Source organism: Daktulosphaira vitifoliae, unplaced genomic scaffold (assembly GCF_025091365.1).
Source record: "Daktulosphaira vitifoliae isolate Bord-2020 unplaced genomic scaffold, ASM2509136v1 Scaffold_5, whole genome shotgun sequence".
In the NCBI taxonomy this organism is placed as follows: domain Eukaryota; kingdom Metazoa; phylum Arthropoda; class Insecta; order Hemiptera; family Phylloxeridae; genus Daktulosphaira; species Daktulosphaira vitifoliae.
The window spans coordinates 17,765,431-17,790,966 of record NW_026099576.1 but is presented as its reverse complement, the minus strand read 5'-3'; the positions used below and the strand labels follow the sequence as shown (position 1 = coordinate 17,790,966).

The 25,536-nt window shown below is 27.3% G+C and overlaps 1 protein-coding gene and 1 long non-coding RNA gene across 2 annotated transcripts; one reads left to right on the top strand and one right to left on the bottom strand.

Moving 5' to 3' along the window:
* Positions 1-10,782: 10,782 nt before the first annotated feature.
* LOC126906553 (uncharacterized) lies at positions 10,783-12,354 on the top strand. The gene is made up of 3 exons (XR_007704278.1): positions 10,783-10,849; positions 11,362-11,485; positions 12,276-12,354. It is a non-coding gene; the product is annotated as an uncharacterized LOC126906553 (long non-coding RNA).
* A 10,307-nt stretch (positions 12,355-22,661) lies between these two features.
* On the bottom strand, positions 22,662-24,159 carry LOC126908216 (jerky protein homolog-like). Its single transcript, XM_050690128.1, has 2 exons — positions 23,162-24,159; positions 22,662-22,813 (listed from the first exon to the last, which is right to left on the bottom strand). The coding sequence occupies exons 1-2, from the start codon at positions 23,964-23,966 to the stop codon at positions 22,662-22,664; spliced, it is 957 nt and encodes a 318-aa protein (XP_050546085.1). The 5' UTR covers positions 23,967-24,159.
* Positions 24,160-25,536: the final 1,377 nt, after the last annotated feature.

The following is a 25,536-nucleotide window of genomic DNA, read 5'->3' as shown; positions in this document are numbered from 1 at the left end:
CTCTAATTGTGTTACACCTATGCATCTCATACCTTGCTCCGGCATTTCTATGTCAGGAGGTGGTGGTCCCTCCTGTTGCTGTGGTGCCGATTCCTGTGCCGCTTCAAGAAGTCGTCGCAATTTCGCGACTTCTTGCCTCGCGATTTTCAAACGTTTTTTAATTGTTATTTTATTTTTTAACGATTCTAAAATAAAAATAAATATATTGAACACATGAAAGATAATTGAAGGTTATTTTACCTTTATTTCGGCAGTCCCGCTTAAGGTGATGTGGGCTGTTGCATATAAAACACCCTGCGAAAATTAAAATTTCATTTCAATGTTACTTTTTAAACGGTACACGTGTACAGATCTATAGTATACTAACGTTTGCTCTTTTGTCGCCCTCTTTCGTCAGTCCGACGAGACGACGGCTGCCCGTAAAAATTATTGTTTATAGTTGGTTTTATTATTATTTGTTTCATAGTGACTCCGCAAATACTACTAAATGATTTTTCCAATCGCAGGGGAATTCTTTACCACTCCCAGGTCGGAATTTGGACTTCGTTACTTTATAATCTCCGAGAGTCAGTATTTGAACCAATTTCAAACAGATCCGGCCGACGATTTTTGTTTACTTTTTGTGGCGCTATTTACTTATTTTGCTGTACTTCCGGACCCTAAGACACTCACCGGGATCCATGTTCGATTTCACAGAAATCTGTTTCGTTTTTTTCCCCTAAAACGCGAATACCTAGCCAATGCAAATCATTTTTTTTTTTACAAAATTCGTGGTAAAACGGCCGCTGATGTATTTCGTCACACGCGTAAGTTGGTCTTTGAACTATGTGACTTTAATATCAGTGTCTCGCTCCACGTCCCGGTTTCGGTCGTTCTACCGATATTATTCGCATCAATGCTCTCGCGTTATGTTATCACCTCAATCCATTGATCATAATTGAAAATTTACGTTGTTTTAACACGAATTCAATTTTTCATTTATTATAAGTTTATTTGTAATATATCTTTATAATATCGCTGGTGGAAACGAAGCGGTTGGTGATACAAACGATATGGTACGAAACTTTTTTTTTTCTATATATATATATATATATAGTAACTTTAATACAAATTTTTGAATACTAATAATACGTTCGAAGGCCGAAGTCGTTGAAGTCGAAGGGTCACCCGCAAGGGCGTAGCCCGGATTGTATATTAGGGGGGGCAGACAAAGAAAATCCTAGATTATATATATATTGTTTAGATCTTTGTTTTTAACATATATATGAGTCACAGGAGCAGAAGGAGGTAGTAAGGTAGTCAATAAAACAATATATAACAAACAGAAATATCTTTATTACTTAACAATCAATCTACGAGGCTCTTCACAAAATCTCAGATTTACAGTTTAACAGCAAACGACCGCTCTTCTAAGTGGTGGCGGTTGCCCCCCCCCTGTACCTCACTACGCCAATGGTCACCCGAAATAGTCGACGTCGGTCCGCTCGAAATGAGTAGTGTTCATTACGTCGTGTAATAATAACACTAGTTTACAACAAAATTGACCTATGTGATATATATAGAGTTTTATGTAAAATACAACAATAAAAAATAAATTTATCAACAATAATTTCAATAGACGTTATTCTCTAATACATAACAAAGAAAATGATACATTATTTTGTAAAATTGATAAAAAAATGAAGAAGTTATGCGCGATTGAAAAATAAAACTAATTTCCTAATATCAGAGTTTTCTAATTCGATGCTTTAATTTTGTAAAATATAGAAAAATTACTGACAATATTACTTTTCAAAACAAAATTACGATTTTTTAAATAACTTAAGGTTATTTCATATAGTTTTATTGGGATATTTTTAAATTGAGTTAATTTTACTGTTTGATGGGGTTGTAATAAATTTTCGTATTTAAAAAAAATGATAATTCTCTAAAAATATAAAGTAATTTTCTATAGAATTAAGAAAATTGAAATTGTTTTAGCATGGATTTAGAAAATCATTTTAAATATAGTAAATTTAATATATAATTAATAAAATAAATAATTAAGTTTTACAAATATGAAAACAATTATAATTTTCGCTATGATATTTTTTGTAATTAGTTTTATGATAACCAAAGAATAATTTGTATTGAACTAAAAATAGGACGTATTAGTCTTAATATTTCTTTTGTATGTTTCATTGTGTTTGACCGTGCCGCTCCTGGCTAGCGGTTGGCGGCAACGATACTAGAACTTATCCTTACTAAGCAATAAAGTAATAATCACTTGTTTCCTTTTTTATACACAATAAAATATATTACATGTAATGTTAACATAAACAAGATAGTATTGCAAAATAACAATATATATATATATAAATAAAAGGGAGAAACGATACTGGTAATTGAGCTGAGCTGCTATAGATGTATAACCATACAAACGATTTCAGCAAAGCGCACAATTGCTCATAATGGAATCGAGATCCATATAACTTACTTACAAGAAAGTCTTTAATACAAACTGAGCAGTTGGTATAAGCACAGTAAACCGCACGTGAGTTAATACGTAGAGCAAAACGTAACACACACAGGAAAAACTAATAATGAACGTCCATGGAATAACGATCAACCACAGCGGAGCAGCTATCTTCAACACAGCGGAGCAGTTTTCTTCAACACAGCGGAGCAGCTTTATTCTTCAACACAGCGACGAGACGCTGAACAACGTCAATATAAAACAGCGACGAGACGCTCAAAACGACGAACAACACTAAAACACAGCGGAACAGCTTTCTTCTTCTTCCACACAGCGGAGCAGCCTTTTCAATAATAAATAATACCACAACGACAAGACGCTGAACAACGTGCAAAACTNTAAAAATATAAAGTAATTTTCTATAGAATTAAGAAAATTGAAATTGTTTTAGCATGGATTTAGAAAATCATTTTAAATATAGTAAATTTAATATATAATTAATAAAATAAATAATTAAGTTTTACAAATAGGAAAACAATTATAATTTTCGCTATGATATTTTTTGTAATTAGTTTTATGATAACCAAAGAATAATTTTTATTGAACTAAAAATAGGACGTATTAGTCTTAATATTTCTTTTGTATGTTTCATTGCTTTCTCTTATAAGAAACCAACAATAGTCACCCATCATTGCTTCATCCCAAAACCCTTGGTAACGACGTTCTATATCATTTATTTGTTGATGAAAACGTTCACCATGCTCATCGCTTTCATTTCCAAGATTTTCAGGAAAAAAATCTAAGTGTGCATGAAAAAATTCTATTTTTAATGACATTTTAACCCCTATTTCCGATAAAATTAAAAAATATACATGTATCTTTTATTCAGAAAATAATCAAATTATAAAATGTACTGTTTACCTATTTTTGAAAAGTTTATCAATAAATCGTCTACTATTTCTCTATAATTTAAACTTTTGAATTTTCCTAAAAATGAATTTACAACCAAACGAAATGAGTTCCATGCTAAAGCCTCGTCTTTTGATAAAGTTAACACAAAATTGGAGTCGTTCATTAGTTTTTTTATTTGTGGTCCTATGAAAATACCTTCTTTGATTTTTGCATCAGACAAATGTGGAAACACAGTTTTCAAATAAGTAAATGAATTTCCATTTTTATTTAAAGCTTTAACAAAATTTTTAAAAAGTCCAAGTTTAATATGTAAAGGTGGCAGGATTATTCTATTTTTATTAATAAGAGGATTGAATTTGACATTTTCTTTGCCCACTGTTAAGTTTACTCGATCTGGCCAATATTTTCGTGTGTAATGTTCTTGACGTGCTCGACTATCCCATGTACACAAAAAACACATGTATTTTGTGTATCCTTGTTGCAAGCCAGTTACCATTGCAATGACTTTAAGGTCTGCACAAATTTTCCAATTGTGTTGATTCTAGTTGATTAGAGAAAGTAATATAGCCATTGATTCATACGATTCTTTCATATTTACAGCATGCGCTAATGGAATTGAAGGTTTGATGTTTCCTTGGTGCAGTAAAACTGCTTTCAGACTTGGTTTATTGCTATCAATAAACAAACGCCATTCGGTTGGATCATAAGGCTCACCAAATTCTTTAAACAAACCGTAAATGTCGTTACAATAACAAACATTGTTTTTTTTTATATAATATTGAGCATAATATTTCTGACGACTTCTGTAAAATGTAACTTTTACTTGTGATTTTAATAAATTTCGTTCTTGCAATCTTGACGCCAATAACTCTGATTTTTCCTTTGAGAGTTTTAAATCTCTTATTAAATAATTAAGTTCAGTTTGGGTAAAAAGCTTCGGAATTTTTTCAAGTTTAAAACTAATGTCAGTCTTACACTCTGCATGATTACTTGATTCTGGCGATTCACTATATTCTTTTTTCCTTTTGGGGCAAACAGGATATTTAACTGAGAGTGAATGTGGAACTGGTTTTGACATGGAGTTTACATGTGCATATTCAACTGTTTTATGACGTCCATGTTGCTTTATTTTAGTCAAGGAGAAGTAGCAATCAACTTCGTGACACATTGGTTGTCGCCAAATNTTTCCAATTGTGTTGATTCTAGTTGATTAGAGAAAGTAATATAGCCATTGATTCATACGATTCTTTCATATTTACAGCATGCGAATGTTGGTACATCAAATGATAAGTATCGTCTTAAGCAAATGAAAATTTTTAAGATTTTAGTTATTTTATACATAAATAATGTTAAAAAATTTCAAAAATATATATTTTTTTTTACTTTGCGCCTGTCATCCACATTGTTAATCCAGTTTTGCACGTGTTACATAAGACATTTGGCGTCCACGATTCACTTAAGTTCTCTGGAGAAATATAAAAGTGAAGACGATACGCAGATTGCAATGTACTAGTAAAATTCGGGGGTGTAACAAAAATATATTCGCCACACGCATAACATAATTTATTGGGGTTATTCTTACACTTATATTGACGTTTATTTGAACTCATTTTTATCGTTATTAAGAATAAACGTAAAATAGTTATATGGATTATTTAAATATAGAAAAAATGAATATATTAATAGAATATAGAACGCTTCTATGACCAAAATAAATTTATCCGTTTTATTTCAAATGACAATATGTTCAGTGCTACCAATTAGTGATGAGCATTGAGGCCAAGGCAAAGTTTTTTAGTTCGTAATTCAAAATTTCATTTTGAAGGAAATAACCTTAAGTTATTAAAAAAATCGTAATTTTGTTTTGAAAAGTAATATTGTCAGTAATTTTTCTATATTTTACAAAATTAAAGCATCGAATTAGAAAACTCTGATATTAGGAAATTAGTTTTATTTTTCAATCGCGCATAACTTCTTCATTTTTTTATCAATTTTACAAAATAATGTATCATTTTCTTTGTTATGTATTAGAGAATAACGTCTATTGAAATTATTGTTGATAAATTTATTTTTTATTGTTGTATTTTACATAAAACTCTGAATTTTTTCTGATATTTTGAAAAAAATGATAAAAATTCAGTGGTAAATTCGTAGATAGCAAACGACAAAAAAGTCAAATAAAAAATTGTTTAAGATAAAAGTTATAGGTAATTTAATATTGTTTAATTTTATGTAAAAAAAATGAACATCAGTTGAATGCAATTAAAGATATTTAGAATATAATGAAAACGTTTTTTCGCGGTACACGAAAAACGCTAATTTCGCAATAACTCAAAAACTGTTCTACTTTTTGTATTTTGGACTTCATTTTCGGACTCAGTGGACGATTTTACATAAAAAATGACTATCATAAGTCATAGGTCAGAAAATTTTGTTTTATTTGTAAACTAGCATAATTAAAATAATATTGTTTTTTGTTAATGTGCAGGTTGAAGAAGTGGTCGGGGCTTCCGTCGTACCATCACTCGAATTCGTCGACGTCGGGTTGGACGACGTCAGTAAAATAATTCAATCGCTTTTAAATACGACGGAAATAAAGACTTGATTCTTATTTTGGAACAAGTCTACTTTACCGGGCACCCTTTTTTTTTCAAAACGTTCTTTTTATGCTATTTTCAAAAGTGTTTGAAAAAATTGGCGGAAACTTTTGGTTCAAAAGTTATAGCATTTTTAAGTTTATACGTCATAAGACTAAAAATAGCTCCAAAATTGTTTTTTTGATAATTTTCGTTTTTTTTTTCATGAAAATATTGTGAAACTACAATGACATAACTCTTAAGTAATTTTCTCTTTCAAAAAAACCAAAAATAATTTGGAAAAAATTAGAATTTTCCAATTTTTTTCCCCCCAAAATTCGCAATACAAAAAAAAATGAGTTTTTCATAGAGCTATTAGTTAATAATTTTCGTATACAATACAAAAAATGGGTATGAGTGATTACGTAATTACATGAAACCCAATTAATTTAAGTTGAGCAAAAAAAAAAAAAATGACCACGATGTGGTGTGATTTGGTGTGTCTTTGTAGTTAGTTCAATAAAATAACACGAAAAGAAAACTTAATACACAGAAAAATTACATTTAAAAAAAATTTTGAAAAAAAGGGTGCCTGGTAAAGTTGACATATATCCTATTATTTTTCTCACCCGTCGTGTGTAGTTTGCCGCCGACGTCGGAGTTCCAAACGAACGAGCCCTTGACGTCGCTTCGTCCTTCGAAGTGAGTTTAGTCATTTCGAATATTATAATAAATAGGATATATATTTGTGTGTGTGTATGTGTGTATGTATACATATTAAATATTAAATTCGGTTTTAATATAACGGAATCTGTTGTATAGAGTGGCGTGCATTATGCTATGAAACTGTGTACATTTCTTTTTTTTTCTACGAAAATTACCAACATTCGATAATGTAATATTAATAAAAAAAGCGGGTATAGATTAAATGCACCTAACGTCTTTATTGGATAGCGACAAAATTACACATCTAATCATATTTATTCCGCTAGATGCAGTGTTGCCAGACCAAAATAAGCTTAATTCCCTCTCAAACTTGTAAAATTTCCCGGGTTTTAAAAAAAATTCCATCCTTATATTTTTTATTTCAAATAAATGTAAATTCAATTTTGTATATTGACTATTGTATTTTGACCTTTAATATGAAATCCTCAAATAATATTGATTTTATCAATTGTCATTCCCATAATTAATAGCATTTAAAAACAAAATATGTTATAGAATTCATTCACATATCGTTTCAAAATACGTTTTTCAAATAAATCTCTACTTTTTGCATATTATACCATTATAGCCTCTCTGAATGTAAATATTCAAAGTAATAAAAAATTTAAAAATAGGTAGACTGAAGACTACAGTCCTCACTCCTCTTACTTATATAAAATAAACAAAAAAACAACAAAGTAGGTAATAACTTCAATTTACTAGTTTAAAATCATAATGCAGACACAATAGAGTATTTCAAACAATCAATATAACATTAAATAAATAACAGATTACATAAATAATAAAACCAAAGGAAACTTAATGTTACTGAATCAAGAACATTTTGACTTTTAAGTAAAAGTAAAAGTAACAACTAATATATACATTTAAAAATAATATTTGAATCACCTCATTTAAAGAAGAAACTAAAAGGAACGATCCAAGGACCGATTGTGATATTCTTAGATAGTATTATCAATAGGATTTGTTATCATACAAATTAATTTATCTATATAAAAAATTATATATAAAAATTGATTATTTTTTTGTGAAAAAATAACATGTATACTTTTAAATAATTTTTTTTATAAATNATGTATACTTTTAAATAATTTTTGTTATAAAAGTAAAAATATCGATTATTAACTGAAATTCCTAAGTTTCCCTTTTTTAGTACAATTTTAAAATTTCTTCCCTTTTTCCCTCCAATTGATTACGGTCCCATATTTTCCCTCTATCTGGCAACACTGGCTAGATGCGACCTAACTTGGGACGAGTGATCGTGTCGATTATTTCCCGACCGGATACTCTGACCAAATATACGGCCTCCGCTTGACTATGGGGATCGATATAAGAGTTTAAACGTGCAACGTTCCCTTTAGTTGCACTTGGCCCTAGTCTAGTAATTTCCGGGCGCCACCATTGTTGAGAGGGCAATGGTCCCTTTTCTTTTTTATTTTTAATAGTGCAGTGATTTATTGTACTTTAATTTTATATTATAAACATTACTTACATATATGTATATATATTAATTGACAATGTCGTTTATTTTTTTTTTTTATTGTGTATTATTGGCTTTGTTACTTTTCATGATTATAATTTTTGCTAGTGGGATTTAAATGTTGGTTCTATTGTGGTGGTGGATTGCTTATTGTGTTGCACATCATCCTTTTCATCAGTACTTATCCATATTGGATAAGAACCGTGACCGTCATTATCCACAATGTATTACAGTTGTATGTTCATTATTTATATATTTAACTACTCAAAATTATATATATATATAGGAATTATTTTAAATATTATATATCACTAAAAAAAAAATTAAATTCACTAACAAAAATTATCTATAATAGTGTTAAATTAAAAAAAAACGAACACCTATGGGCCTTTAATAAGGCCAATGCAGTGATATCTCTGCAAACGACTTGCTACCAATCCTACTACCCTTCCGAAACGACTTTCCCTTCGAATCTATCTATTCCCGATTCGTTTTTGCTTTTGCAGTCTCTGCTGGATCACATGGAGGTTTAAATTTGTTGGGTTTACTTTGCTCGATGGGGTTGAACTTTTTTCCGTTATCACTTGTTCCCGACCCCACTATTCTTGTTTTAACACTAAAATAGCATTTTTTTTTAACTACGGCAGCGCTTTGCACAACGAAGATAAGGTGTCGGGACAAATTTTTTTTTTTTTTCATTTTATAGTATATAAAATAAGCTTTAATTTTATATATGTTTAAAGGACGCAGTATTTCCGGAACATTTGGGTTGGCGGTTGGGTTGGGTTAGTATTTAAAAAAGTTATGGTAGTTTTAAGAAAAAAAAGTGAAAAAAATGATGAAATTTACCGATTTTAAAAATTATAATTTTTTTGGAAATTTCTCCATTTACGGGGAAGGAGGGAAATTTTTAAAATTTTTAAGGGTAATATCTTCAACTAGATACGATTTGGAATCTTTTGATATATTGTTAATCAATATCGGTCCAGTAAGAACTGAGAAAAAGTGGCAATAGACATAAAAATAAACACATCATGGTAAAATTAATACCTTCTTAGCTTCACATCGAAGCTAAAAAAAATTATTGTATGCGGTACCATTTTGAGTGTTAACTTCAGATGTCATGAATAATGCCATAAAGTTAGATATTATTTTTGTCTCTCTGGTGCAGTTTTAATAACCAAGTACATAATTTTTTCATACCTTTTTAGCAAATTTTGGACAGTAATAATGAGCAAACAAGATCAAGACGAGACTCTTACAGTTGTCGTATTATCGTTCTTGACTCAGAGTAGGCCTTGGTCTTTTCTACATAAACAAAACCATTGGCAGTCAAATGTATTTGACAAGGAAGGGGATGGAAAATCTTTTTTTTCATCAACCGACTTAAGGGCGGCCCACGCCGTCTTAATAATTCACACCATCACGTTGTGAATCATCCCGAAATTAATCAAGAGCTGATTCGCAACTTGGTGTGATCTCTTCCCATTAACCGGATCCCCAGAGTGGGAACCGCTAGGGAGGGTTGGCAAAATAATTTACCAACAAAATTAAAACACAAAAACAAGGACCTAAGGAACTGGCCTACCAACCCATCACTAGCGGGCATCCCAAAATAACTTATTGCTACAAAAATAATTTTTTTTGTAAATGTTTGATAAATCTTGCTGGACGCGCGTTGGTCACCCCTGTTTTAGACGATATAATTGTATTTCACGTAAACCCTTTGTAACATTTTTTACATTTAAATAGCCATAAAAACGGGAAGGTCATAAAAAAATTGCTTTAATCTAGTTATAGCATTAAGAATAAACGCTGAAAATTTAAAAAAAAATAGGAGTTAGTCGTGCATCCACTCCTACCAAGTTCGTGAACATTATCTTCTAACTTCTCACATCTCTCAAGAATCTTGTTTAGCTTATTGTCAACAATATTTACCCTTTCTTAAGACACATTTTTCAACGTCATCATTGTTTTAGTTTCAGAATCCTAGTATTGCATTTTGCCAGATTTAATTTCATGATTATTAATTGGACTTAAATGACAGTCAATACTTTCTAATTAATAACACATTAAATTGCAAAAATATTTATCATCTCAATAATAATTGGTCTAATTGTAGTTAATGGTTTTCTATTTTGTTTGCTTTGTTAATTTGGGATGTAATCATATAAGTATTATAATTTTTAAAATATGGTAATACAGCAGTTTTACTTCAGTCATGAAAATCAATACTAACTTTATTATACTAATAAAATTTTATTTTTTAAATATGACAAATTATAAAATAATATGTATCACTTTTAGTCTATTATGAGTTTGCTGCATTCAACTAAATTTGTTCGTTTTATTTTGACTGATACAAAAGTAAACCATGAAAATTTATCTGATGATGCTCAAAATACACTTACAAAACTTTTAATAAATAATTTATTTCAAGACTAAGTTCGGTAATATACACTATGTTATTTTAAATATTGATTATAAATTAAAAAAGTAGGGGTGCAAGTTAAAATAGTTTATGTGCATGAAAACTTGTAGTTCCTAAATAAATTAATCATTGACCATTAGTTTTATACTAATTTTAATATTTTTGTTTATTAAACTTATGTTATATTAAATATTTGTTTTAGGGGAATTTATTTTTATTTTTGGAAAATTCTTTCAATTATTATTAAAATATATCTAAAAGAACAAGAGGTAGGATATAAGCTGAAAACTATTATATTAATTTATATTTTTTTCAAAAAATTATGTCATTCCATTAATAATAATAATAAATTTTTCAAATACCCATCAATAAATTTGATAATTGAATTATTTTTTCAAACTAGAAAACTTTTTAAAAAATAGTTATGGTATCTCACTGTGATCAGACTTTGGATACACTGGACATGCTATAAAACATAGATTAAAATAAATATTAAAAAAACAGGTTATTGTATCTATTTAATATTTGAATTACCTACCCTTTTAATAACCAATCTATTTTAAATATAAACAGATTATAATATTTATAAATTTAACAATTTTTTTCAAAATTAAAAAAAAATTGTATATTAAAGTTTTTAATAAATGTTACTTTATCATTATTTTATTTATTGATGGATATTATTTAAATTTAAATTTTAAAAAATGAATAATATATATTAATAAAAAAAACAGGATTATACATGCTTTTGAACATTAATATTACTATTTTTTTCTCTTAGAAAGTATAATTCATACCATTAAGTCAAAATAATTACATGCAAAAGGAAAATTAGTGGAACGTTGGGAAAATGCTGTACGCCAGCTTTGGAACCTCTGAAACGTTACCAATTTTAACATTTTCTGGTAATAATTTTATCAAAAATTTATGTTTTATATTCATGCTAATACATCCATTTAATTAATTTATTTAATATAAATTAAAATGGATGAAGATGAATTAGCAAAAGTTTGGTTTAAGCCCAATTGAGTTGTTTTTTTAACTTTGTTGAGATTAAAAATCACTGGAAATTAACTTATGAAGAAAGGCTGAAATTTGAGGTTTAAATAGTACTACTGGTCGTAATTTGTCTGAACATTTTAAATCATAGCCTATTTTATGTAGTCATTAAAGGTAATAATGTAGTAAGAAACAAAAAAATGATAAATATTAGTAATAATATTAGTTTATATGCATTTTTTTGTAATATAGTAATCAATTCATGTTTTAATATTAAAATTAAAATTTAGGTCATATTTCTATCAACTCGTCAACAACTTTTTTTACTTTTTATTTTTAATTATGATAACGGTTAAAACTATAAAATGAAGCAATATGTTGTGTCTACTTATTATTTAAATTTTTGTTTTAAATTTTTTGAAGATTTTTGTATGAAATCATCAGAAAAAAAGTTATTTACATGATTGGCAATGTAGGTTAAATATTGTATAATTATTAATTATCTAGGCTGTGAATTGTATGCACCTTTATTTTTAAAGTTAATAATGTAATCTAACCAGAGACATATGTAGTGCAATTAAAGTGAATCTCTGTAGTTTATCTATATCAAATATCTATTTTAAATTATTGTAAATTTAGTTGTTATTATTATTTTAATTTTTGATACTTATCATATTTAAATTACTAATTATTTAGATACTAGAACAAGCAACATATTGAAACTTCTACTGATTCCATATCTATTACAAATAAAAATAAACAAAAAATCCTGGAAATCATTGTTAGTTGAATTTGTTTTATTTACTTTTATGTTATATTGAAATTATTTATATAAATGTTTATTTGTCAAAATTTAAATGATTCAGGATTCAAAATGATCTGACTCGGCACCAACTATTAAAAGAGTTTTGGGTAATGGTAAAATGTATGCTACTCTTAAATATAATATATTATCTGCCCACAGGGGGGGATTTAAAATGACAACTTTTTCACAAAAAATTAACTTTTTCAACTTAACTTTTGAAAGTGTTGCAGAAAGTCTGACACTTTTATATATATTTTAAATTAAAGCTAATGTAATGTACTTTATTATGAAAAAAGAAAATTNAAATATATTCTATAGCTGTTGTATAGTTGTTTTTTTTTTTTAATTTATATCTTGTTGTTTATTAATAATAACTTACTTTTATTGTAATTAATTTGTGAATGTATTTTGTACTTGCTATTGAACAAAGTAAATGGCTCCACCTACTAGCATATAAACAATGATAATTTAGTGCGCAACCAATCGCAAACGAGAGGCGTTTTTTCAGCTCGCGTTGGTAGGGCGCTTGGCATTCTATAAAATGATGTTTCTCAAAGTTCTGGAGTATTCTCACGGCAAGAAACGGCGGACGATTATCTATTTGACTTGTTGTATATGAGTTTGTTTAAGATGGTTTATTAAAAACATCTGTACTTCATTTTTGTCCAATAAATCAGTCAGGATTCCAGATTTTTACTAATTTTGTAATGTGTGAGTACCTATTTTCACATAATTATTAATATACTTTCTAAGTTTCGCAGTTAACGATTACTCTCATTTTGTTATTAGTTTTGATGAAGTGGAAATTTTGAAAAATTAATAAAAACGTTGAATACTAAATTTATTTTAATGATCAATCACAAAATTGTTTCTTAAATTAAATTAAGCTTCTTAAATAGTCCATTGTCGTTCTGCGGCGGTAATCTTGAACCAGGTACAATATTCTATTACGGGCTTCTACGTAAACTCTTTTAGTAGAAGGTGGCTCATTACCAACAACAAGAAATTCATAATAAATGTTACGTGTTCGGTCTGAACTTTTTTCAACTCTATTATAAATTTCCAAATAGCTGGATTTGTCATACTCAATTGAGCTTGTAACCTTTTATGAGCCGCTTCAGAAATATTATTAGTTTTCTAAAATCAAGAAATTATAAATTTGTCAATAAGTAGAAGTAAGTTAGTCTAAAATTAACATGATTAAGTTTTGTTTATTATTAATGAATTGCTCTTGAAAAACAATACACTGATAGGTAGTTTATATTATACTCTAATTTAATTAGGTTGAATTTTATATATTAATTAAAGGCTTAATTCATAATCTCATGTACCAATTAATTTTTCACAGTATAATATATTAAAATATATTATCTAGTGGTATAATATATTCATTTGCTTTCCTTAAATCCCTTTTAAATTTAGATTTTTAAATTTTAATAATATATTAATATTGTGTTTTAATTGATTAGTGATTCTAAGGTATGCTGAGAATCTATTTTCAAAGTAATCCATTTTAATAAAATTAAATACCTGTATAAAAATAATGATCAGTTAAATCATTCTTATATTTCTGAAACTTAACATGCTATAGAGGTTTGGGTTGGGTTTCACTTTTGTACATGGGGAATAATTTTAAGTTCTTTTAAGATAGATTGCTCCAGTGGTACCTCAAAAAAAAAAATGTATAGGCTCAATTGAGATTAAAAATCTAAGTTCATTAGAAGATTTAAAATTTCTTTGATGTCTTCCAATCACAATAGTCAATAAAATTAATCATACTAAAATACATAGGAAATAAAGCAAAAGTGGTACAATTCCTTAATTATATAAAAATTAATATGAATGTAGATATTAAATGAAATTGTATATCTTATAACTTAATTTTATTGCTATCATTGATATCAAGTTAAAGATTAGTTTTGAAGTATTAAATTCAAAATAAAACTTTAGGTAGTAAAAATTTTTATGAAACTAGTTAGAGTCCAAGAAATAATAATAAAAATTCACATATTAACCATTATTGAATAACAACTATTGAAATAAGTTGTAGTAATGACACACCACTAAATAGAGAATTTCTTTTCTTACATTGAATTAAAATTTATTTCAGAATTTGTAGTGACCAAGTTTAAAGTATGATATTTTTAAATTCCTAAATTATCTTAAAGTATACATAAATGTAAAATTTAACTCTACTTTGAATTTTTATGATTTGCTGATCACAAATGATATGTGTTTACTGATGTATATTTTAAGTACTAAACTCATGCAGCCTATGTTTATCCAATATGATTACTTTATAATACACCTGAGAATTAATAATAAAATAATAAATATAAAAAACAAAAAAGTTGTTATTTTTAAAATGTTTATTAAAAAAAATATATATTACAGAAAAATGCTGCATATTATAAATTAATGATTTGCAGCATTTTTCTGTTTGCTGTTTCTGTAGTTTACAATATTTAGCAACGTGCTCTCTTTTTTTACTAAAGCTACATGCTGCAAAATTGAATATAATTAATAAATAAGATTGAGTACTTCGACTATATATTAAACATATACTATAAAGTTCGATATTTATAACTGTAATACAAGGAATTTTGATTAAACAATAAATATTTTATTTTAAACGTTCTTTTTAAAGAAGGATAGGAAAATCTGTCACCTTATCATCATCATTGATAATTTGTTTAAATAATTTTTAATTCAAAAGATATACGTATCCAAATGGTAGGACACACGAGATTTATATATATAAATATATATGTGTGTGTGTATATATTGACAGCGAGCACCACACACGCGATATAGTATTCAGCGCGACAGTAAAAAGAAACAACACCAGAAGAAAATATTTGATAATTATTATATTATTAAATATTTTCGTTAATTCTATCAGTGTACGTATAAGTATTTAACGATGGATAGGCTACCCTTTTGATGTCGGTGATATCTGTAGTGTACACTCTCGTCGCAATCAGAAAACAAGGAAAGAAAATGAAAACACCAAACAGCACACAAAAAAAATGACTAACCAGTTATGGTGAACGTCGGAAACTGAACAGAAATCAATATCTGTAATCCATACTCGGCGGCGGCCTTATCTCGGTGTCAATGGCGGGGAGAAAACCGATTGTCATATTAATAGTTGGACGGCTGAATCGAGAGAGACGCGGTTGAGCGCCAGCCTGGAGTGGTATAGAAAATATTTGTCTTAAGTAAAATAAAGATTTAGAATAATAATTATTATTACGTTTTATATATATAAGATATAAATGATTATTTCAATAATAATATTATACTGCATCGCCTGTGAATAAAAATGTTCTAATGCGAAATAGATAATATTTACTAGAATTTTTTAAAAAATAAAATTATCATACAGTTATACAGAATTTTGTACAATTTTTTGGCTTATAAGATGCGTAATTATTAGCTTCGATGCGAAGCTGAGAAGGTATTGGTTTTACTATGATGTGTTTTTTTTTTCGTGTCTGTTACCACTTTTTTTCAGCTCTCCCCGGACGGATTTCTTTCAACGATACGTCAAAAGATCACAATTCGTATCTAGTCAAAGACATTACCCCTAAAAATTGAAAAAAATTCCCCCGTTCCCCGTAAATGGTTTCCCCCATTTCGAAATTACAAATTTAAAAATCTCTTATTTTCGAAATTTTTTCAATTTTTTTTACTAAAATGTGCCGTAACTTTTTCAAAAATGAACATATCAATATAATTTTTTTTTATATAGATGCTTGATGTCTTTACTTATCATTTGGTATATTTTTTTTGTAAATCTGACCCTTTATCTGCCCACAGGGGGGGATTTAAAATGACAACTTTTTCACAAAAAATTAACTTTTTCAACTTAACTTTTGAAAGTGTTGCGGAAAGTCTGACACTTTTATATATATTTTAAATTAAAGCTAATGTAATGTACTTTATTATGAAAAAAGAAAATGTCAGACTATTTTATGAAGTGACGAAAGCAACGAACAGTTTAAATACTTTCATAAATGGTAATCGCAATGAAACCATTTATCTTTCAATTTAATTTAGCTCCCTCCTTAACTGAATTAAATCATGTGTTCCACACATGATTTAATTCAAATCCATTTCCGGTGTATAATGGTGGAACTTTAGATTTTTTTAAGTGATTATAACAACTATTACATGCGAATACACTTTGGTTATCATTTAGAACAATATTCATATTAAGATGTCTTAGTAGTTCATTTCGACAATTTATCGTACTACTAGGTAATCTTAAACGATGACAAGAAACACAAGTCTCTGATAAGCCTTGGGTTTTTCTTAAATTAAACTCGGACAGTAATGTTTCCCATTTCTGCCTCTTCGCATTTAATCTTTGCTTTTCACGTAACCTGTATGAAGATATATGGCAGGAACGCATTCTACGACTTAACTGTATGCTACTATTTGAAGGAGCCCTTCTCTTTAACATTCGATCTTTGTTCGCACTTTGATAGGCTTTTCGTAGTTCGAATTCTTTTTGTATTTTTTTCATGCTAACTTTAGCAGCTTCATTATACACTTTTTTTATATTTGGATTTTTCAAACGTTTCTTCATACTAACTTTAGCAGCTTTTATATTTGCTCTTTTTATATTTGGATTATTCAAACGTTTCTTCATGCTAATTTTAGCAGCTTCTATATTTGCTCTTTTTATATCTGGATTATTTAAACGCTTATCCATATTTAAACGAGCTGCTTTTCTGTTAGTTTCTTTAATCATGTTATCTTTCAATTGTTTTCTCATATTTTTTAAATTAATTACATTTTCAATTTTTCTTATATTAGAATCTAGTCATAACATTTTGTTTGTAATTCTATCATTGTTACGTTCTTTTAATCTAAAATCTTCACGTTTTCGCTGAATTTTTTTAATATCACGATTTTTTTTTATTAATTTTAACAATTCTATCTATTTTTATCCTTCTATTAGATTTTTTTTTACCTGAAGGGCCCATTATATTACATTTACAACTACTATCAACGTTAATCATGATTATGATTTCAGTATCAGTGTGAATATCTACTATTTTATCACTTTTATGCGATTCTAAATTATAGTTCAATAATAATCCACCTGACTCAGATTCAGAACATCTGATATCATTAAAACAACTACCAGTTATGTTGAAAAGTTTTATACATTCATCATATATTGATCTTCTAGTATTTTTATCAATTTTCATTTTTCTTAAAATATTGTCAATAATATCAGTGTTAATATTTTTAAAATGTGTAGACGAATAATTACAATCTTCCAAAATCTTTATAATTTTAGAACTAATACTAGAATAATTTATGGGAACAATATTACCTAATTCTAAGCTAGTATTCAAATTATTATTCAGTATCTTTCTTAAACATGAGTTTTTATAATTAATATAATATACAATTTTATTTTTTTTATTAGCATCATTTGGTTTATTGTAAATTATATTACAAATATGTATAACACAATTATGTTTCACAGTTACTTTTGAATATTCTAAATCAGGATATTCAGAACGAATGTAGTCTGCAACTTCATTTAATTTATTATCAATCTTCATGATAATTTATTTTATAAGGAACATAATTTAATTAAAAAAATATTACTATGGGTAAACTTAAATTAACTTTTTATAACTGATTTACAATTTCAGAACTATAGTTTTAAAGGTACACTTATAATCCCTTTTTATAACTGTTCGACAACGTAAATGTCAGAACTATACTCTAAAAAGAAACACTAACTCCCTCTTTATAACTTTTTGACAACTTAAATGTCGGAGCTTTATTCTTTAGAGAAACTTAAACTCCCTTTTTTTATCTGTTCGACAACGTATTTATTACTTATCGTAATAAATAACTTCTTCGTTGGCTTTTCTATTAAAAAAATAAATGATATTTAGAAAGATTTATACTGTTAAATATTTTTATACTGGTTGTAAAACTTAATCATAATTTTTTTTAAATATTTCCATAAACGTTTTTAAAAAAAAAAGATTAAAATTATATACCTTACTTTATGAAGACTACAGAGTGATTACTTAACTACGTCACATGAAATATTACTAAAATATTATACCTGATTCCTGTTTTTTTTTTTTATGCAACAATAATGATTTTTTGTTGAGCTAATCTGTGAGTAAAATTAAATTTTTACTATTATCCCTTAAGCCTGAACTACCATGACCCTAGGTTNATTAAATAGTCAATATAGAATAGATCTATATACATTTTATGAAAATCGGTGGGTACCACACCGTGACCTCCCCTTGTAAGTATCAAAATAATATTACATCTTTTATGTTCAAGGCGAATGAAAAAGTAATGATTTATGTATACATAGCACGAATTGCCCGAATTTAATTTAAAACTGAACGAATATATAGCGTTCGTGTCTTAAATTAATAAATGTTAACTTCGATACATACTCACTGGAAATTTAATACAAAGAATTATGGGTTAGGTTGGGTTTATTCAAATCTGATAGTAACATAACATACCTTCTCAGATTCTCATAGTAGCTAAAAAAAATAGTGTTGTCATATGTAAAGTAAAATTTGATAACAGTTTAAGGCATAAAGTATGATAGTAGAAAGGTAATTTTCCTTATAGAAAAGTCTTAAATAAAGTATCATTATTTTGAAAAAAAAAGATTAGCTCTTATATTTTAAAAATCGAAACTAAAAATATTTTGTGGTAGCTTAGGAATCACGCTGTATATTTGTATTTACATATACTGTATTTTACAGTGCATAAGTGTATAATATTATAAATTTGTTGTTTTAAATTGGATACCGATTATAAAAAAATAATTTTTAGTTTTAATAACTTTTAATACGACAGTTAATATTGTATTGTATGAAAAAAACATTTTTGTGGAAATGTATCTAAATATTGCCACGTATTAAGCATTTTTAACCCTAGAACGCTAGTGTAAGTCAGACTGACGCATCGTGCGCGCGCCGATCGCTCTCCCTTCTGACCCTTCCCTCCAGCACCCCTGTACATTTTTTACGTGATTTGAATAAAGACTCTTTTAAAAATGATCATAGCTCGTTTTTATCGCAGCTCACCCTATGCTCACACCGTGAACAATAAAAACTATCAAAGGAGTCAAATTGACGCATCGCTAGTAAAATGCGCCTATAAGATATCGCTTGTGTTCCAGGGTTAATAACACATACAAAAAAATGTATAACTTTTGATTCAGATAAGAGTTTGGAACTAAATATTTTACTAAACCTATTTAAAAAAAAAAAATTTGTTGTAGTAATCTAAAATTTTACATTGTATTGTTATAACTTTTAAAAAAGAAACATTAAATCGAAGATTAATTTGTTTATTATTAAAATAATTAATATTCGTTGAAATCTGTATTTAAATTATTAATTAAGAATACTGAAAATAAATGTTTATGAACACATTGCCATCATCAACGAGAGTTAAAGTAATTTCTTGCTAATTATTTTCCTGATTTATAACACATTTATTTATTTCCATTCTCACCCTAAAAAATAGTGCATTTATGAAACAATTGATTCCGAAATCAAATGACAAAACAGAAAAGATACGTCTTTTAAAAACTTAATAAATGACTTTCATAAAAAAAAAGTTAATAACTTCCTCAAGCGTTGGAGGAGACGACAATATGACAACAATATAGGGCGACAAAAACTATTTGAATTTTTATGAACTTTGTGGGAATTAAAAAATTAAAGAAAAGTTTTTTCTATAATTTTTAATTGTTTATTATTTTAATTACGTATATTTAGTATATATTTGAAAAAAATTACGCAAGGTAATTTTGTATTATTAATAAATCCAGTTTGATAATGCACAAAGTAAATAGAATTATATAAATTAATTTTATCATCTGCTTATCTGATTTACTATTAAACAGTTTTTACAAATGTATATTCAACTAAAAACCTGAAATATGCATTTTCTGTTTCAAGATATTTTGAAGTAACATGATTTTACTGAAGTTATTAATTTATTGTGTAATATATAATTAGACAAAAGTTCATTGTTAATAATTAATAATTTTTTAAAAAAAGTAATAAATTATTGTATCCTAAAATTATTAAAACAAAAAAAAAACCAGNTAAAATTATTAAAACAAAAAAAACCAATGTATGATTTCAATAAACAAATTTTTTTTTATTGGTTATAATATGGGAAAACTATACATCAATTTTAAAGTGAAATAGATACTTACGACTGACAAAGTGCTATCATTGCCATGAAATGTCTTTTGATTATTGTAAACAACTTTTAATTACTCCGCATGGTCTATGCGTAAGAGTGGGAAAAACAAGTATCAGTTATCAGTTGTAAAATCGACATCAGATGTATAGTCGTNATAACGCGTGGCGTTTGGAGAGTTACAAACATACATACATACATACATACATACAGGTGAAACTAATATAAGCGTGTTAAAATAGTAGCTTTGCATCTAAACTAAAAAACTATTTCACATTTGAAATTACAACCATGCCAATTTTAAATATATTAGGGACAACAAATAATAATAATACATAATTTTATATGCTTAATTTTAAATAACTATCAAGATCAATTTTTTATTTACATTAAATTAAAATTAATATCAGGCGTAAAGTGAATCATTTNTAATATACCTACATGTATGTTTTCTAAGAATTTGCAGTAAAGATTATAATTTTTATTATATTGTAACTAGCAGCATTGTAAAAAAAAGTGATCGGTAGTCATAATTAAATATAAATATTGTTAAAGTCTTTTAGACTTTCTTATAATTTATTTGAATTTACCAAGTACCTGGATAGATTTTTTAAAATCATTTCCACTTAAAATATCACTTTTCAAAAAGTATTTTAAACTTGATTGTTGTACTAAATAAAAATAATAAATTTAAAAATTATATTATGAATAACTTCTCAACTTTTAATCAGTGTATCTTGAAGAAATAATTTATTAATTAAAAAAAAATGTTTAATCATTTCTATTTATAACAATAAAATAATAAAAATAATTATTTTACCAAAGGATGGTAAAGTAAGGTTAAATATTGAATGATTTAAACTTGAATTTATATGTTGTTTACGCTTTTACTATAGTTATAAATCGTGTTTATGATTTTCCAATAACTTCTATTTTAAAAATAGTAGCTTTGCATCTAAGCTAAAAAACAATATTTCACATTTGAAATTACAACCATGCTAATTTTAAATATATTAGGGACTACAATTAATAATAATACATAATTTTATATGCTTAATTTTAAGTAACTATCAAGATCAATTNGTCGTGATTAATATACCTACATGTATGTTTTCTAAGCATTTGCAGTAAAAATTATAATTTTTATTATATTGTAGCTAGCAGCATTGTAAAAAAAAGTGATCGGTAGTCACCATCATAATTAAATATAAATATTGTTAAAGTCTTTTAGACTTCCTTATAATTTATTTGAATTTACCAAGTACCTGGATAGATTTTTTAAAATCATTTCCACTTAAAATATCACTTTTCAAAATGTATTTTAAACTTGATTGTTGTACTAAATAAAAATAATAAATTTAAAAATTATATTATGAATAACTTCTCAACTTTTAATCAGTGTATCTTGAAGAAATAATTTATTAATTAAAAAAAAATGTTTAATCATTTCTATTTATAACAATAAAATAATAAAAATAATTATTTTACCAAAGGATGGTAAAGTAAGGTTAAATATTGAATGATTTAAACTTGAATTTATATGTTGTTTACGCTTTTACTATAGTTATAAATCGTGTTTATGATTTTCCAATAACTTCTATTTTAAAAATAGTAGCTTTGCATCTAAGCTAAAAAACAATATTTCACATTTGAAATTACAACCATGCTAATTTTAAATATATTAGGGACTACAATTAATAATAATACATAATTTTATATGCTTAATTTTAAGTAACTATCAAGATCAATTTTTTATTTACATTAAATTAAAATTAATATCAGGCTTAAAGTGAATCATTTATGATTCCTAAATTATGTTAGTATATACATAAACGTGAGATTAAACTCTACTTTAATTTTCACAATTTGCTGATCAAATTCTCAAAAGCGTTTATCGATATATATTTTTAAGTACTAAACTCATACAACTTATGTTTGTCTAATAATATTACTTTATATTTACCATAGAATTAATAGTGAAAATCAATAAAAACTAATCGGTTATTTTATTAAACATTTATTTAAAAATTAATAATTAACATAAATAATTATGAAATGTAGCATTTCTCATGCTGCTGCTGCTGCTGTTGATGCTGCTTATGTTGCTTATGTTTCTGCTGCTGCTGCTGCTGCTGTTTTTTATGGGGGTGCGTTCTGCATTCATGCCATTTATGGCCCCTTTTTTGACATTTATTACAATCTGCAAAATAAAGTAATTAATACACAATAATAAGAATTTATACTCTTTAGTTAATATATACTATAAGGTTCGATTTATATAAATGCAATACAAGATATAATGATTTTTGTATTAAATAGTAAAAATTTTATTTATAATGTTCTCTTAAGAAGAGTATTGGGGAAAATCCATCATAGAATAAGTAACACAATTTAACAAATTCTGAATAATGTTTTTGTAGTTATTTTATTTATATTACGTTAATTTATTGTCGCTCATTTAAAAAATTATTACAAATTTTGCTTTAATATCAATATCATTCTAGTTTAAATTTAGGTAATGTAAAATTGGTGTTCATGCGTTCTCAACTGAACAAAACATTTCTGAGGTGGTAATAAATAATCACATGGAAAATATTTCTNGGGTGGTGGTAATAATCACATGGAAAATATTTCATTTCGGTTCCTTTAAAAGATCTTGGTTTTTTAGCTTTTCCAATTACAGTTAATTTGATCTTATGTGTACCGGTTGCATTTGAACATGTCATAATAGTAAGTCGTTCTTTGCTAGATTTATGTCCAGGAGCTGATTTTTCAGATTGCGCGGCAAGTGTTTTTGAGGGTAACATTTTCCAGAATAGACCTGATTCATCTGCGTTGTACACTTGATCAGGGGACAGGTTCAATTTTGAAAGCATTGAATTGAATTCGTCATTAAACAGTGTTGCAGCAGTCAAATCTCCACTGAGACATTCACCTTGAATGTCCAGCTGTCTTATACCATGACGAGTTTTGAATCTAAATAACCAACCTTGTGAAGCATTAAAACTTTCCTCTATTTTCAAATTTTCATGAAACCATTTTGGTTTTTCACAAACTATTGGCCCAGAAATTGGAAGTCCTTCAATACGCTTCTGTTTAAACCATTCAAAAAGAGCAGATTCCATATCTGATAATGATGACTTTTTCATAGTTTTTCTCGTAGCTGATAATTCTGGACAAGATATGAACTTAAAAATTTCATTTTTTTGTTTGATTAAGTCACGAACTGTCTGTTGACCCACGCCAAACTCGTCTGCAAGTTTTTGTATACTTTCACCATGATCTACAGCTCGGTTAATAATCAACACTTTTTTCTCAAGAGAAAGAACGATACGTTTTCGTTTAACACTCATTATTAGATAAGGTAACGTCGCGAACGCTTATAGTAAACTGAAGGTGATACGATAAATACAATTTGTAATAATCTACAATATTGTTTATCTTGATATTGTTATCGCCATAATATGTACAATCCATAACTATTTTTAAATTTTCGGAAGAGTGAGCACGGTTAATCGCGAACACGGATAATCGAAGCACGGTTAATCGAGGTTCCACTGTATTTGCTTTTTCCAAAACGTCAGTATGCAGCAAACATATTTTTCCAGCATTTTCTAATTCCAAAGTCCCAATAATGACATTTACCACGTATCGTTTCGTCCATGCTGACCCAAATTTTTTTATTTCCAACGTAGTCTCGAATTTTTTGCATTGTATCATTGTAACATAATGCAACATAATTCTTACGTAAAGTTGACTCATCTGGGATATCAACTTTAATATATTTTTCTAAAAATTTTCGTTGTTTAATTTATTAAGCGGAATATTAGCTNAAAATGTTCGTTGTTTAATTTATTAAGCGGAATATTAGCTAATAATAATGTTTGACATAGTTCCAAATTAAATGACGATTTTTTTGATGTAATACTTGTATCAGTCAGCAATAATTGAGTTTTTGGTTTTTCGCTTTCTTTTTGTCGTTTAACTCTCCGAATATGTTTTTCTCGATTTATGTGTTGTTCTACAGTAAATCGTTTCAATGATGAGACTTTAACACTACACACTTTACAAAATAACACTTCACCATCACTAGAAAAAATATCTTTCCCGTATTCATCAACATAACTGTGTAAGCGGCTACTTACAGACGATTTTGCTTTCCGCATGTTTAAAACCGTTAAAATATAAAATTTGAAACTTATCGGTTAAATGATGACGGTGAATGCCGAAACACGACTCACAATAGTTCCTTTTACTGCAATTATAAGCACGTCAATCAATAGGTCTAATGTCTATGTCAATTTAATCTTGTTTATCGGATTTATTCCATACAATTTATAAATATAATACTCGATAAGCGTGTATGATCGGCGTATGTCTGAAAGAACACTTGTTTCATCAATATACAACACTCAAAGAGTAAATATTATCGGAACGCGATAAATGTAATCACAACAAAAACCCCACAATAATAATATCAAAAAAAAAATTTTTTACTAATAGTCCAAATCCAAAGGTAGATTTTAAATAAATTAAATTTGTTTCCAAACTCGGGTGTAACATTTGCCCTAAAATCTATAATTTGTAAAAAATGCCCCACATTGTATAAAAAGTACAAAAAATGCCCTAAAAGATGAAAAAATGACTTAAAAATGTTGAAAAATGTCGTTATAAAACAAAAAAAATGCATTTATAGCTAAAAATGCAAAATAAAATTAGAATATTCTGCATTAAGAGAGCATGAAACAAATTTTTAGCTAGGATAGCATTGCACAGAATAAAAGGAAAAAAAATGCAAAAGTCATCAACATCCTAACTATTGTTATTATCAATGGTAGTAAGGTACATTGTTGTGAGTTTATAAATGCACTAACTGACAATACAAAAAGTATATCTATTGATAATCATAATTGATAATAAACA